Raw genomic sequence first — 17,648 nt, forward strand, 5'->3', positions numbered from 1 at the left:
TATGAATTAACACATGTGGAATTATATACATAACAAACAAGTGTTAAACAACTGAAAATATGTCATATTCTAGGTTCTTCAAAGTAGCCACCTTTTGCTTTGATTACTGCTTTGCACACTCTTGGCATTCTCTTGTTGAGATTCAAGAGGTCGTCCCCTGAAATGGTTTTCACTTCACAGGTGTGCCCTGTCAGTTTAATAAGTGGGATTTCTTGCCTTATAAATGGGGTTGGGACCATCAGTTGCATTGAGGAGAAGTCAGGTGGATACACAGCTGATAGTCCTACTGAATAGACTGTTAGAATTTGTATTATGGCAAGAAAAAAGCAGCTAAGTAAAGAAAAACGAGTGGCCATCATTACTTTAAGAAATGAAGGTCAGTCAGTCAGCCGAAAAATTGGGAAAACTTTGAAAGTAAGGGCTATTTGACCATGAAGGAGAGTGATGGGGTGCTGCGCCAGATGACCTGGCCTCCACAGTCACCGGACCTGAACCCAATCGAGATGGTTTGGGGTGAGCTGGACCGCAGAGTGAAGGCAAAAGGGCCAACAAGTGCTAAGCATCTCTGGGAACTCCTTCAAGACTGTTGGAAGACCATTTCAGGGGACTACCTCTTGAAGCTCATCAAGAGAATGCCAAGAGTGTGCAAAGCAGTAATCAAAGCAAAAGGTGGCTACTTTGAAGAACCTAGAATATCACATATTTTCAGTTGTTTCACACTTGTTTGTTATGTATATAATTCCACATGTGTTAATTCATAGTTTTGATGCCTTCATAGTCATGAAAATAAAGAAAACTCTTTGAATGAGAAGGTGTGTCCAAACTTTTGGTCTGTACTGTATATATAAAAGATAAAAAATTATTATGTATAAATTATATAAAAACAGGGGGGTATGGATGATGGGTGGGAGAAGAGATCAATAAAACGAATAAAAGATGCCTGGAATAGGGTGATGGGTGGAGGATATGGGGTAGGAGGGGTGAGGAAAGGTCAGAATCTCATCCATACTTTGTAAAAAATCTGTAGCATAAATTAACCTGCACTGGGGATTTGAAATCTGCAGCTTGTCAATTTATGCTATGGATCTCCACCGCAGGTTCCTTACGTTGCAATGGAAAGGATGTAATTTACAGTCATTTCCGTGGTAAAAGCTGTATTTAATATATGAGGCTTTTGCTGCTTTTTAGTTGCAGTTTTTGCAGCTGAACAATCTTAAAAATCCACTGAGGACTTTTGTGTTTTATTTTCAGTCACATGTGGACGATCAGCAGATTTAGGCCCCTTTCACACGGGCGAGAATTCCGCGTGGGTTCAATGCGTGAGGTGAAGATCAGTAGGAGATGCTGTGAATATGTTGCAGATTTTCATGTAGAAAAGCCATAGCATTGAACAGTACCAGTAATGTGGATGATTTTTGAAGTGGTGGACGTGCCTAGGGCTTGATAGAGATGGCGCACAATAGGGTAGTATGTTCACACTGGGTAACCAATAAAACAAGTAAAATGCTCACCTTGTCTGGTTACGCTAGAATAGGCTTAACAGGCAATATCCGGTTCCTGGGTCACATGATCTTTAGTGGTGCTGAACGAAGATAGAAGAACCTTCTATCTTCATTCAGCAGGACCTGCGCTGACGTCACCGCACTCACCACGTGGTGAGCGCGATGATGTCACCGAAGGTCCTTTTCCAGCCAGGTCCTGCAAGAAGAAGAAAAAAGAAGACGAGCCCGGCTGCGCAATCAAGTGGATGAGGTGAGTTAATTTTTTTTTTATTTTTAACTCCACAATGGACCTTTTACTATGCATTCTGAATTAAAGAATGGTATTTGTTTTTCATTATAACCATGTTATAATGGACAATAATAAAATATACAGAACACCGATCCCAAACCCAAACTTCAGTAAAGAAGTCCGGGTTCGGGTCTGGGTACCACAGTCAGTTTTTTATCACGTGTTTGCAAAACGCATTGCACCCGCGCGATAAAAACTGAACATCGGAACGCAATTGCAATCAAAACTGACTGCAATTGCGTACCTTCTCGCACGATTTTGCCTGATCGCAGACCCAATGCATCCGGACCTAATCCGGACACGCTCGTCTGCAAGGGGCCTTAAGGGCTCTTTCACACTTGCGTTGTTGGGATCCGGCGTGCACTTCCGTTGACGGAGGTGCCCGCTGGATCCGTAACACCGCAAGTGAACTGAAAGCATTTGAAGACTTATCAGTCTTCAAAATGCGTTCACTGGTACTATGGCAGCCAGGACGCTATTAAAGTCCTGGTTGCCTTGGTAGTGGTGGGGAGCGGGGGAGCAGTGTGCTTGCCACCCGTGCGGCTCCCGGGGCGCTCCGGGGTGTGATGTCGGTGCGCCCCATGCGCATGGATCACCGCGTCGTCCATGCGCGTGGGGCGCCCCAGGGGCCGCGCGGACGGTGGGTGTGCTGCTCCCCCGCTCCCCACTACACTTTACCATGGCAGACAGGACTTTAGCGTCCTGGCAGCCATGGTAACCATTCAGAAAAAGCTGAACATCGGATCCGGTAATGCGCCGAAACAACGTTTAGCTTAAGGCAGGATCCGGATTAATGCCTTTCAATGGGCATTAATTCTGGATCCGGCCTTGCGGCAAGTGTTCAGGATTTTTTGCCGGAGCAAAAAGCGCAGCATGCTGCGGTATTTTCTCCGGCCAAAAAACGTTCCGGTCCTGAACTGAAGACATCCTGATGCATCCTGAACGGATTTCTCTCCATTCAGAATGCATTGGGATAATCCTGATCAGGATTTTTCCGGCATAGAGCCCCGACGATGGAACTCTATGCCGGAACAGAACAACGCAAGTGTGAAAGAGCCCTAAGTTGTTTTCATGGACTAAAGTTTTTTTTTCACACATCACAGGTATATCAGTTATAATAGCCGAGATTATGACTACAATGTCTCAATACACCCTGATTTCAAAGGGGTTTTCCTGAGTTTTTAGGTCATTAGTATGTGATCATAAGAGTTCTGCCCCCCTGCCAATCAGTTGTTTGAAGAGGCCGCAGTACTGTAGTGAGCAGCTTACCAAGCACAGTGCCGTCCAATGGATAGCAGCTGTGCTTGATATTAAAGCTCAGACTCATTCACTTCATGGGACTGAGCTGTGCCTAGGCCATGTGACTGATGAACGTGACGTCCCTGGCCTAGAAAGAAACACCATATGCTGCAAAACAACACACCGCTCCATGAACACAGCTCGGCAGAATGTGTATTTGTAGTGGAGAAAGCTGCTCCCGTAAAAGGTCTGGCAGCAGCTTATCTCACTGGGGAACAAAAGCATTGGGTGGGGGAGATTCAGGAGCTCCCCACACACATCAGTGTGTTGGCCAAACCTGCTGTTCTCAGCGGCTTTGGCTGACAAAGGTAAAGTGTGTATGACCAACTTTAGCCTACAAAATTCAGGGCAAAGTAGAAGCCAGCTATGTATATTATACTCTGATTAAGGCCTCTTTCACACAAACGTGTGTGTCCCGTGGCCGTGCTGCGAACCGCAAATTGTGGTCCGCAATGCACGGGCACAGACCGTGGGCCAGCCACATGCGGATCGCGGACCCATTCACTTGAATGGGGTCCGCAATCCGTCCGTTCTGCAAAAACAAGTTCTATCTTTTTGCGGAATGGAAGCACGGAACGGAAACCCACAAAAGCACTCCATAGTGCTTTCGTTCCGTGGTTCAGTTCCGTTCCGCACCGCATCTCCGGATTTGCGGACCCATTCAAGTGAATAGTTCCGCATCCGTGATGCAGAATGCACACGGACGGTGCCCTGTGTATTGCGGACCCGCCGTATGTGGGCCGCAATACAGCCACGGGGACACACGGTCGTGTGAAAGAGGCCTAAAAGCCATGGGCAGATAGGCAGGAGTGCAAGGTCCAAATGAACGTAGCCACTGGCTTAGGGCTCCTGCACATGAATGTATTTTCTTTCCGTGTCCATTCCGTTTTTTTGCGGACCGTATGAAAAACCATTCATTTCAATGGGTCCACTGGTCATCAAGTTACTGCATGTGCATTCCGTTTCTGTATGTCCGTTTCACAAAAAAATGGAAAATGTCATATTATTATCCACCTTAGGGACAAGGATAGTACTGTTCTATTAGGGGCCAGCTGTTCGGTTCCGCCAAATACGGAATGCACACGGACGTCATCCGTATTTTTTGCTGATCAGTTTTTTGTGGACCGCAAAATAAATACGGTCGTGTGCATCAGCCCTTAGGAAGACGCCTCAGCACTTACCAGAGCAGCCATGCTAGGAGTTAGACCCCACCACCAATTGAATACTGATGACTTATCCTGAGGATAGGACATCAGCATTAAACACTTGAAAAAAATCTCTTTAACAGACTATCCTTAAGGGCTCGTTCACACGAACGTATTTTGAGTTCCGTATCCGGGCCGTTTTCTGCGTTCCGCATACGGTTCGTATATACGAAACCATTCATTTCAATGGGTCAGCAAAAGATGCGGACAGCACTCTGTGTGGTGTCCGCATCCGTTGCTCCGTTCCGTGGCCCAGCAAAAATTATGAGGCATGTCCTATTCTTGTCCGTTTTGCGGACAACAATAAGCCTTTCTATAATGGCCTCCTGTTCCGTTCCGCAAATTGCATCCGTTTTTGGGGGCCATAACATTGGTCATCAGTGAAGAAAAAATGAATTACAAAACCAGAGAACCCCTTTTAGCTCCCTTTACACAGGCCAACATCGGGCAACATTGGAAAGGAGCATTTCTAGTAATGATTGTTCACGATAATTGCCAGATGAATAGTGTTGAGTGAAGAGAAGCATCCGAAGTGGTTCTCGGTCTTAATTTTAGGAAAAAATGTATTCTAAACTAAGCTGAATTTCCTCACGCTTCATGGTAATGAATCATTTTTCTAAAATATGGCTGGAGTTGTCTTAGAAAGAACTGAAAAAAAAAGAAATTGATGCAGACACCAAAATCATCATTTCGTGCCAGAAGATTGTGCTGTGTAAACAGTGAGCTGCTGTCCAGAAACAATGACTCTATATGGGGGCTACTGTGATTGCTCATCCGTATACAGCGCAGGAGATTGCTGCATGTAAATGCAGCTCTCACTTCCTCTGACGAGCCTGCAATTATTGGGATGAGCTATTCGTTCCCGATAATGCCTTTTCATACTGTCCGTGTAAAGGGGCCTTTAGCTTAGCTGAGTAATTATATTCATAATTACATAGATTCTTTTATCTGCTGTCTTTCTAATTATATGAGGTTTTGTATGGTAGAAAAATGTTCATTCAGAAAGAAACTATGAGCAGTAAATCTCAATAAAATGAATACCATGGCTTCACTACAAGAAAAAATTAAAATCACATTGATTTTATATACTCGTTGTAGGCAAAATAGGATCAAATGCAGCCACAGACAGTGAGAGAGAAGTTCATTTCAAACAGGGCTTTAGACCCAAAACACAAATCAGCCACTGCTCTGCTGAATGCAAACAACATTTAAGTTTCCCTTACGATACAAGTGTCTTAATACTAATCACTCAAACAAAATTACATTGATATATTTTACCTCACACCAGGAGTAAATGTCCACTTTGAGGATAGCAATAGTAATAGTCTTCCCAGACAGGTTGTCTTCTGAGACGCATTTTGCACCTAAATTGCCCAATAATGAGTTGAAGTGCGTTACAAAGAAAACTTGTATTGTCCAGGGCGGGCATGTTAGGCCTAAGAGAAATGTTGGAGAAATATAACAATCCACAATCACTTTTCTGTCAATGTCTCACATTTTCATTGAACCTGTGGGGTCAAACACCCTTAGCCATCGAGCAGTGTATTCTCGACAAGGCATCTGCATTCTCCTGCAGTTTGCCTGACCTGAGTTCAACCGAAAATTTTAAATTTTTGTAATGTGAGAAAGCACTTTGTGACTCTTGTGTTTCTCTCTTTTGCTTGACTCATCCAAATAAGAGGGGAAATGGTCTGTAACCAATCTGAAATGTCGGCCCAGCAGGTAATACCTCAGTAATTCCAGGGTCCACTTGATTCCCAACATGTTCGACAATACTACTAGTGTTTTTAGAGGGTGTTTAAGCTTCCTGCTCAGATATGTGACAGGTTGTTCTTTTCCTCCAACCTTCTGCGAAAGGCAGTATATCTGATTGTCAGTTTGGACCACAAACTCCTTCCTAAAGTCAAGCATAACCAATTATAATTTCTACATAGAGCGGAGCTCAGGTCCTGAGATGCCCCCTCTGCCTCTGTGTACCACTTGACCATGCCAGATTTCCCTTGGTAAGGTTGCAATACCCCAGATAGGGTATCTGCAATTGTTTGTTATATTTTGTAGAGATGAGCGAAGTTATGAAAACGTTGATTCGACTGCTTTGCCGAATTTCGCAAAGAAATTTGCTTTGTGACGAATTTACTTCACCACAAAGCGCATTTGTAGTAGCAGGCGCAATGACGCAGCATTTGAGATAAAAAATAAAGCCTTTCAGGGGTTTAAAAAATAATAATAATACCTCATCCGTTTGAGTGCGAAGAGGCCGCCACGGCCATACTGATTGAAGAAAACAGGCATAGAAAATGATAAATGAGATGGACCTGCTGGCCCACCCTTTTCCCCATCCACGCCATGCTCCCCTTTTTTAGACCTGGTGTGAGCGACGGAAAAGGGGAAAAAGTCACAATCTATGACTGATAGATGCCAAAAATTTGAGTATATCTGTTTGCAAATGACCCCCTATATGTGGGAATTAATTTTGCAATGTTAAGCAAAATAGGATTAAATGCAGTCAGAGACAGTGACACAGAAGTTGATTTCAAACTTATTTTGATGTACAAAATAAACATATAGTTTTTTTTTAATTATTTAAGGTTGCTTTTATGTCAGTTTTATGTCTGACTTGGCTTTGTGTGCCTGCACCAAATTTATGAACTGGTACACCTTAATAATATTTCTGGCAATGTGGTTTACACCTTCAGGTGCAAAAGTAGACCAGGGGTTGCCTGGTGTAGGTTGACACTTTTGCAAAAGTAGCCCATAGTAAATGAGCTATACTCCATGTCTAATCTCACTTTTAGCTCTTACACATAGGCAATTGTGAAAAGTGGCAAGGATCACGAAATGTTGCAAAAATGTCACAGATGTCATGGAAATGTCGCAGTAGGCATGACTTGTGACTTTTTTACTCCACAAAACTGACATATCTGATTTCATAAATGACCCCCATAGCTTTTACATTCATGCCCAAAACACAATACAATCACTGTTCGGCAGAGCGCTAACTAGACATAAGTTTCCCTTACTATACAAGTGGCTTACTACCAACCACTCAAACGCAATTACATTATGGCCCCATGCAAAAGACTTTATTTTTTGTGGATCGGATGTGGACCCATTCATTTCAATGGAGCCACAAAAAATGTGGACAGCAAACCATGGACAAAAATGGTGACAAGCATTGTGTGTTTTGCCTACCCCCTGTTTGTGGATAGCAATACACATATGCCCGCGTGCATGGGGCCTAATGTGTTTTACCTCACTACAAGAGCAACTGTCCATTTTGAGGCTAGCAATCCCAGTAACCAGGGGTGGATTGGCCATAGACCTTACAGAGAAATTTCCCGGTGGTCCGATGTCAAGGGGGCTGCCTGAGCCCTCCTCACGGCCAGCCAGTGGAAGTTTTTGGGGATGCATTTTGTGTCTGCTGGCAGAATTATGTGATGCACTGTGGTATTTGCGTCTGTTGGGGTGGTATAATGTACAACAATATGATATTGCTGGCCCTGCCTTCTATCAGTATCGACCTAACTACAAAACAGGGCCACTTTTAGTATTTTCTTCAGTGCCACTTAAAGTTCCCAGTCCGCCCCTGAGAGTAACAGTCTCTCCAGATATGTTCCAGCTCCTCAGATGGCTTTCTCTATCTAGAGTACACCCGGCACCTAAATAGCCCAGTAATGAGCTGAACTGTTTTACAAAGGAAACTTGTACTGGCCAGGAAGGGAATGATAGGCCCCACTACCAACTTGCCCATCATTCCATAAAAATCCAGCCCCAAAAATAGGACTTACCAAAGTGCTTAGCAAACAACTATTTGCTATGGGATACTCAGCTTTTCCGGATTCCTTATATCTCATCCAGCTTTCCCTGGATAAGATATATAGTTTCTGAAGCCTAGTACACACATGAGAGGAATTTGGGGTAAATATAATGATCCCTGGTCACTTTTCCTGTCACTTTCTCACAATATGTAGAATATTTTATGCTACTACAGATTTTTTATTACCTATATTATTCCTATAAAACACCATAAATTGTATTTGTTAAAGGAAACTATTCATATGCACACTGCAATCACTTTTATTAGATTATCTCGTAAGAAATAAAGACTTCATCATTGACTCAGTCATGCAGGTTAGATATGGAGTCACATAATAAACAAACATCACTTTGACTCACACGATCAGACAGGATTGTTCCAACCTGTTAATCATTAATGCCACTGATCTGATCACCACCATTTTTTCTATCTTTTTAAGACAACAGATAACCCAATTCGCTGCTGATACGTCACATCCAGTGCAATTATCTCTGCCCCTACTTGACTTTTTGTCAAAATAAAAGCACCTGGAACTCTAGGCACCAACCTGTTGATGAACAACTGCCTTTCGTTTGATAGGAGATTCATGCCAACAAAAGGGCGTGTTTATAGATATACTTTAAAATAGCCACCAGTAATTTCTAACCATTCTTTACAGTCTTTGTCAGACCTGAAAAGCAAATAGTCCATGAAGCCCGTGGAGCATTATACAAGGAGAAGGCAGGATCCCAGGTAATTTCTAATTTCCAGGAGCTTCTCGGTGAACGTTCACTTCTATGAATTACGTTATATATTGATGCTTTTTTTTGGGATGATCATTGAACTACATTCAGATTGAACTTGTGCTGTGGACTACTTTTGATGCATTTCATGATTGGGAATACCTGTAGCTCATAGAATGCCAATTGAGCAGTTTTCAGAGACACAGGAAGGAGAGTGTCCTTTCCAAAATGGTGAATCCCACAAAAGGAATAACCCAAGGATTGAGGACTGCTATGAAACTAAGGTGGCTAAAGAACTTTCATTCACACAAGAGGGATTATGTACCGGAGGGGAAGATCAAATTATGCTGACTCCAGGGGATGAAGAAACATCAATTTGCAATGGAATAAAAACAGGTATTTTTATTATTATTATTATTATTATTATTATTATTATTATTATTATTATTATATACACACATATTAAATTCTCACTATGCTCAGTATTAGGGCTATTGCACACCTCCGTTTTGTATAGAGATGTACTAGTGCTTCCATAGAGGTGTATAGTCCCTCTGCTGTATCTTTATTTCTTTGATTTCATATAGAAAGAAAAATATTGTGGCATGCTCCCTCTGAATCCATATGAATAGAAATATTCTGCCTTAGGGCTCATGCACACAAATGTATTTTCTTTCCGTGTCCGTTCCGTTAGTTTTTTTGGGGACTGTATGCAGGACCAATCATTTCAATGGGTCCATATGGGTCCGTATGCCTGTTCTGCAAAAAAATAGAACATGTCCTATTATTATTATTATTATTATTAGGGGCCAGCTGCTCCGTTCCACAAAACAAAGGAATGCATCTGTATTTTTTGCAGATCCGTGTTTTGCGGACCACAAAATACATACGGTCGTGTGCATGATCCCTTAAAAGCATTTTGTCTGCGGAAGAATATCTTATGTTCAAGGAATCCACCGGACAGTGTACAACAGAGGCTCTATGGCTCCGCATTATCGAAGCCATATAAATTACACTACTAAAGTGCTAAACTGTATGAGCCCTAAGTATAACAATGAACTACGGTATACATACTATTTATCTTGTGACTAGGAGGATATAAAGAAACACACAATGAATAAATATATTGACTTGGTGTTTTCATTACTATTTGTATTTAGAGCTGCACATGACAAATGACACATTTTCATCAGACGATGAAGATCTGGATATTATTTATAGGAAAACCAGTGCAATGTGTAACAAGACAACTCAGAAGAAATCAATCACACAGATCATTAGGGATAAAAAGAAGCAGACACAACTTACTCTACAGTGGTAAGTAAAAAATAATAATTGAAGGAGGGAATAGAAAAATGTCACACATTTAAATGCTTTGATGAGTTTTTTTTAAATCTAGTTGTAGTAATATTATATTTGTATAAAATATTTTACATACATAAACACAATTATAACTTTTATACTGAGGTTTAATATGCAAAATAATTTGGTGCCAGACAGTACTACAATACAGAATATAGTGATACTGGAAACTTAAAAATGAATGCTAGGACAGTAAATGTAAATTTCAATTGGGCCAAGAACGAACTGTAGAGCTGAGTTTGTCACTTCTGCCTTTTTATTGCATTGCTTAAGTTGTAAAACTGAACAAAATAGTGAAGAAAAAAGCCAATTTCTGGTATAACCTCTTAATGAGTGCCTAAACAAGATTTTATGGTGGCCATTAAAGGGAACCTGTCACCTCAAAAACGCATATAAAACTGCCAGCATTACCTTATAGTAGCCCCCCAGTCTCTTCATAATCATATGTTTGATCCGGTAGTCTTATGCTCAATAGCTTAAAAAAACTATATTTTAGGCGCCATCAGCCCTATCTTGCCGGTCAGCTTTAAGTCAAGGGGGCAGCGGCTTCCTTGCTTCAAGTCAAGGTAAACACGCCCTCTAACCGTCACCTCTCTTGTTTGATTGACAGCTTGGTAAGGTGCGATCCCGTCTCCGGCTGCCTCTGTTAGCCGGCTTTCAGCGGCGCACCACGCATGCGTGAGACTTCTGTGATCCCAGCCGCACTTCAGGCAGTCAATCAAACAAGAGAGGGAGGGGACGGTTAGGGGGCGTGCTGACCTTGACTTGAAGCGAGTAAGCCGCTGCCTCCTTGACTTGAAGCTGACCAGCAAGATAGCGCTGATGGCGCTTAAAATATCGTTTTTTTAAGCTATTGAGCATCAGACTACAGGATCAAAAATATGATTATGAACAGACTGGGGGCTACTATGAGGCAATGCTGGCAGTTTTTTATGCGTTTTTGAGGTGACAGGTTCCCTTTAAGAGGATGCACTCAGGGGTGCAGGAGTGCCTTTTACAGTGAATGCTGTGTATAAAACAGAAGCAGTGGCAGAGTTAATATGAATTTAACTAATCTCCTGAAGGGAGAAATATGAAAAAAAAGAAGGAAGGAATACTGTGGAAAGAAGGAAGGAAGGAATACTGTGGAAAGAAGGAAGGAAGGAATACTGTGGTGAGAAAAAGGGAGTGAAGAAAGGAAAAATGAAAGAAGGACTAGGTCATGTTAAATATCAAAATGGACATTAGATGCTAGCAGACACAAATATAAATTCCATTTAAAAATTTCTATAAGTGATGAAAAATACCTACGGTAGTTCTAATTTTAAAAATTCAATGGAGTGAATGTATTTAAGGGGTTTTCCAGTAATAATTCTTTTTTATCAACTGCCCACAGCATACCTCCTGAAACTGACGATTCATACCTACCTGCTCCACCCCACTCTATGCTGCAATCGCGGTCTCCATCTAATGTCAGTCTTAATAACAAACTATAATTAAACTAAATAAAACTACACTGAATTATTCAGGGGATTGTACCACGAGAAATATTCTAAATTTTTCAAACCAGCACCTAGATCTGAAATTGCATGTAATTAAATACTTAGTATAGCGATTTAGTTATTTAATAAAATACATCTGTATAGTGCTACCTGCAGTTTGTTCTTTTCCATCTCTCTGTCCACCTTGCTAGGGTGGTTGCACATGCTCAGTTCCATCCTTCAAATGCCACCAGTTCTATCTACTGTTAGAAGCTGCAAAACAGCACCTGTGTCAAAATTTGCATTGATACACTCAAAAATCCATCAATTATAAAGAAAACCCCAAATATGCATAAAATGCTAAAAAAAAATAGACATACTTGTCATAAAAATTGTACAAAATCACTTTAATAGAACAGAAAATAAAAAAAAAGTACATCTCTTTAAACAGTACAAGTGATAAATAGTAAAAAAAAAGTCCTGATCATTAAATATTAGATCGGTGGGGTTATGGCTCACATTGTGGCCTCTTCATTGTATGCACAATGTACGACCATGTGCCTGGTATTTGCTGTTCAGTTTTATTCGCTTGAATAGGACTGAATTGCAGAAAGGCCATGTGACTGATGAATGTGATGCCACAGGCCCAAACAAGAGCCAATAGTGCGTTCCCCTGGCCATTTGACCCCCATCAATATATAAGTCCTAGAAAGCTCATTTATGGCCCATCACACATGCACTGCAAAGGGGCTAAAGGGTCTCATCAAGACAACCTCGTTTTAAACAAAAGTAGCTGGCACATATGGATGAGCCTCTGGATAAACAAGGGGCCGCACCATAAACTGCTTATGCATTTTGTCTATAAACCTTTACTAGGAGGTGAGTAGCACTGGTACTTATAGTAGTGACTTGTCTTTACAGGTTGGAGGAGAATTATATTGTATGTGAAGGAGTTTGCCTGCCCCGATGCATATTGTATGCCCACTATTTAGACTTCTGCAGAAAGGAGAAATTAGAGCCAGCATGTGCAGCAACTTTTGGAAAGGTATGTAATCAGTTTTTACTAAAGAACCTCTTTGGGTATGTTCACATGCCAAAGCTGAAAAAAACCAAAAGTCAAAATGTGAAGTGAATTTGTGATAACTAACCACAGACACACTGTACACTTGCTATGTATTTTGCAAAATATTTATGTTAGGCTACATGCCCAAATTGCAGATCCGCAAAAAAAAAAAAACGGATGACGTTCCGTATGGCATCCGTTTTTTTTGCGGATCCATTGTAATAATACCTATCATTGTCCACAAACTAGAAAAAAATAGGACATGCACTATTTTTTTTGCGGGGCAACAGAACGGACATACTGATGCGGACAGCCCACGGTCTGCTGTCCGCATTTTTTGCGGACCCATTGAAATGAATGGGTCCGCATCCTATCCGCAAAAAAACTGAATGGACACGGAAACAAACAACGTTCGTGTGCATGAGGCCTTACACTAGCATATATATCTGGCATTGCCTGAGTGTACATCTATCTATATAAATATTTTCTAAAGCTATTTCTTTCCTAGAAATACTTAGAATTGTCTTTGACTAAGGCCTCATGCACACGACCGTTCCGTTTTTTGGGGTCCGTAAACCGCGGATCCGCAAAAAACGGATGCAGCCTGTGTGCCTTCCGCAATTTGCGGAACGAAACGGGCGGCCCATTGTAGAAATGCCTATTCTTGTCCGCAAAACGGACAAGAATAGGACATGCTATATTTTTTTTGCGGGGCCACAGAACGGAGCAACGGATGCGGACAGCACACGGAGTGCTTTCCGCATCTTTTGCGGCTCCATTGAAGTGAATGGGTCTGCACCCGAGCCGCAAAAACTGTGGCTCGGATGAGGACCCGAACAATGGTCGAGTGCATGAGGCCTTAATTAGAGAGGTAAAGAAAACATCCACCATTTTTTTAAAATAATTTATGTTTGTTTCTTCTTCATAGGCCCCCATACACATTGATGGGCAAACCTTCTGTTCTCGGCGAGTTCAGCCAACAATGTGTATGGGGAGCTTGCATCCACCCAAAGAATGAGTATGCCTGCAGCGACTTCTTCCTCTCCTCCCACTAAATACACCTTCGGACGAGACTTTGTGTATGCTGGAGCTGGGAGGGAGTCAGGAGAGATCATTCAGCCAATAGCTATTGAATGTATATGGCTGCACTAACACTTTGGTCATGCATGCAAACTTTACAAAACCTGATACTTCCCCAAGTGCCCATTCATGGAGAAGACATCTTTGTATACGTTTTGGGAGTGCCCCTTTGCCTAGAGACTGTTGAATCTTACATCTCCTCTGCATTTCAATCTGCCTCTCATCTCCCTGAACGTGCTGTCTAAGAACTGTTTGTTGTTCATAGAAACTAATCACAGCACAGCTTTCATTTTACTATAGCAAACCTCCCAACAGTCCCAGATTTTTGCAGCTGCCCTGCAGTCCCAGGATGGCTGAGGTATGTCCTGATTTCAACTGTCTCTGCACCCTGAGTACACAGGGATAGTTGAATGCAACAGTGAAGCAGGGCCTGCTTCACCATTCTCTGACCTGTGGCTCCCCAGCATCAGGCGTGATGAGATGACACATTGGGCCTTCTGGGCTGTGTAGGAGAAGCGCGCAGCTGGGGATCAGCCACAGTGCTCCTTCGACACAGCCCAGAAGGCCCAATGTGTCATCTCATCACGCCTGATGCTGGGGAGCCACAGGTCAGAGAATGGTGAAGCAGGCCCTGCTTCACTGTTGCATTCAACTATCCCTGTGTACTCAGGGTGCAGAGACAGTTGAAATCAGGACATACCTCAGCCATCCTGGGACTGCAGGGCAGCTGCAAAAATCTGGGACTGTTGGGAGGTTTGCTATAGTAAAATGAAAGCTGTGCTGTGATTAGTTTCTATGAACAACAAACAGTTCTTAGACAGCACGTTCAGGGAGATGAGAGGCAGATTGAAATGCAGAGGAGATGTAAGATTCAACAGTCTCTAGGCAAAGGGGCTCCAATGACTGGGAGAACGGATATTGTGTGGGGGCACTATGGGGGCATGAATACTGTGTGGGGTCACTATGGGGCATAAATACTGTGCAGGGGCATAACTACTGTATAGGGGCACTATGGGGGCATAAATACTATGCGGGGGTACTAATGGGCCGCCGCTGCTATGGTCCCTCTTTGACCTTTTCAAAATTTGGGAGGTACCATGTACTAGTAGATCTGTGTTTACCCACCTGTGACTCTCTATCTGATGCAAAACTACAACTCCCATCATGCTGAGACAACCGGCAATCATCAGGGTATGAGAGCCAAAGGTTGGTAAACATAGGTCTATGGTATTGTAAGAATTGATGTTGTAAAATGAAGGCTGTGCTGTCATTGGCTTCTATAGGATCAGAATAAGTGAGAAGCAGTGCCTCAGCAGTTACAGTGTATTATTAATGTATGCATTTTAATGCATGTTGCATCAAAAACCCATTACTTTATTACAACCTTCCAGAACAATGTTGGATGGACTTGACAACCCTCCCCCCCTCAATATTTTAAGTTGGATCATGAAGAGTATATGTACCAGGTTTTGTTTAGATCAGGGATGCTCAACCTGCGGCCCTCCAGCTGTTGTAAAACTACAACTCCCACCATGCCCTTCTGTAGGCTAATAGCTGTAGGCTGTCTGAGAATGATGGGAGTTGTAGTTTTGCAAACAGCTGGAGGGCCGCAGGTTGAGCATGCCTGGTTTAGATCCATCAAGTCATGTGGGAGCCTACAAAGAAGAACATTTTTATATGGATATTTGCGTCCAACTTATTCTGCAGCAACGTACAGGTGTCATCCTCCACATCAATCCCTGCCCTCCAGGAGTATACACAGTAAACATAGCACTTACAACATGATTAAGAATAATGTAGAAAGGGAAATCAATTAGCTAAAATGCTAATATTATCTCAAAATCAAATTTTAAAAAGGCGATAGAGGGATTTTGCAGAAAATTAGTGAAAAGCATAAATCCTACTGCCCTATCTTTAGATATTTATTTCCACAGCTCTAAATGTGCCTCAGCCCTGTATATTTTCCTGCTGTACTATCAATCTACAGTATGTCACCAGTCTGTCACCGGTATCGCCTCCATCCATATACAAGTCCATAATACTGTCTCATAGGGAGGGAACAGAAATACACAGAACAGCCCCTTTAAAATATGGATGCAGTATTGATGTAATACAGAAGATATTTGAATAATTTATGGATGCGTCTGTATTTTAAACAATGTCCATAATGGCTGAAGGTAGCCATGTCTGTAAAGTAACATGTACTTATGTAGTAATCTTAAAAGTAATAAGCATGGCTTGCTGATAAAATATACGGTTGTGTGCAACAGATTTACATCTTTAAAAGAGGAGGTTTACCGCTTTACCGGCGTTCTCCATTTAAAAAAAAGAAAAAAAATCCACTGTCCATAATTCAGCATCCGGCCTAGTAGCTGACAACCCCAGGTGTACCCCATACAGAAAAAAAACACGTGTCCGCAGTCCCACAGTCCCCTGCTTCTGGCTGTTTCTGAAAGTAGCTTGGCCCTGTAACTGCTGCAGCCAATCACTGGCCTCAATCGTCACGTGTGTATGAATAGCGAATCACTGCTAGTGACATTCTAGTGACATGTTGTTCAAGTACATATGACCAGTGAGGCCACTGACAGGGGGCCAGAACCAGGGAGGCATTGCTGGAACTGGGGGACTGTGGACACATGTTTTTTTTTTTCTATGAGGTACACTTTCCGACCACTAGAGTTGATTCATTATTCCATCACATTACACACTGCTCATTTCCATGGTTACGACCACCTTGCAATCCATCAGTGGTGGCTGTGCTTGCACACTATAGGAAAAAGTGCTGTACTCTCTGATGCAGAAGACTGAGAGAGCACAAATAGGCCATCGTTCTTTTCCTTTAGGCCTCTTTCACACGGGCGTGTCCGGATTAGGTCCGGATGCGTCCCAGTGCATTGCGGCAAACCCGCGAGAGTAGGAACGCAATTGCAGTCAGTTTTGACTGCGATTGCGTTCCGATGTTCAGTTTTTATCGTGCGGGTGCAATGTGTTTTGCACGCGCGTGATAAAAAACCGACTGTGGTACCCAGACCCGAACTTCTTCACAGAAGTTCAGGTTTAGGTTAGTTGTAGTATAGATTGTATTATTTCCCCTTATAACATGGTTATATAAATATAAATAATTTAACTCACCTTAATCCACTTGTTCGCGCAGCCAGCTTCTCTTCTGTCTTCATCTGTGAGTAGGGATGAGCGAACCCGAACTGTATAGTTCGGGTTCGTACCGAATTTTGGGGTGTCCGTGACACGGACCCGAACCCGAACATTTTCGTAAAAGTCCGGGTTCGGGTTCGGTGTTCGGCGCTTTCTTGGCGCTTTTTGAAAGGCTGCAAAGCAGCCAATCAACAAGCGTCATACTACTTGCCCCAAGAGGCCATCACAGCCATGCCTACTATTGGCATGGCTGTGATTGGCCAGTGCAGCATGTGACCCAGCCTCTATATAAGCTTGGGTCACGTAGCGCTGCACGTCACTCTGCTGATTCAAGCATAGGGAGAGGTTGCTGCTGCGACGTTAGGGCGAGATTAGGCAGATTAACTCCTCCAAATGACTTAATTCAGTGATCGATCTCCAGCTGTGGATCATTGAAGTGCTAATATCGACTTGCTCACTTTTTTTAGGCTGCCCAGAGCGTTTTTATATCACTTTTTTCTGGGGTGATCGGCGGCCATTTTGTGGCTTGTGGTGCGCCAGCACAAGCTATCACCAAGTGTATTTAACCATCAATAGTGTGGTTATTTTTTGCTATAGCCTACATCAGCTGCAGGCTGAGCCTGTGTCACCGAAGTGCATTTAACCATCAACAGTCTGGTTATTTTTTGGCCATATACTACATCAGCTGCAGGCTGA

At 42.5% G+C, this 17,648-nt stretch overlaps 1 protein-coding gene across 1 annotated transcript in view; it reads left to right on the forward strand.

The window, feature by feature from the left end:
- Positions 1 to 9,010: 9,010 nt before the first annotated feature.
- Positions 9,011 to 17,648, forward strand: part of RFX6 (regulatory factor X6) — a 114,067-nt gene continuing 105,429 nt past the window's right edge. Inside the window, exons 1-3 of the mRNA XM_040428912.1 lie at positions 9,011 to 9,230; positions 9,995 to 10,151; positions 12,578 to 12,701. Coding sequence (XP_040284846.1) covers positions 9,011 to 9,230; positions 9,995 to 10,151; positions 12,578 to 12,701 — 501 coding nt within the window. The remainder of the gene's footprint in view (positions 9,231 to 9,994; positions 10,152 to 12,577; positions 12,702 to 17,648) is intronic.

This window comes from Bufo bufo, chromosome 4 (assembly GCF_905171765.1).
Source record: "Bufo bufo chromosome 4, aBufBuf1.1, whole genome shotgun sequence".
In the NCBI taxonomy this organism is placed as follows: domain Eukaryota; kingdom Metazoa; phylum Chordata; class Amphibia; order Anura; family Bufonidae; genus Bufo; species Bufo bufo.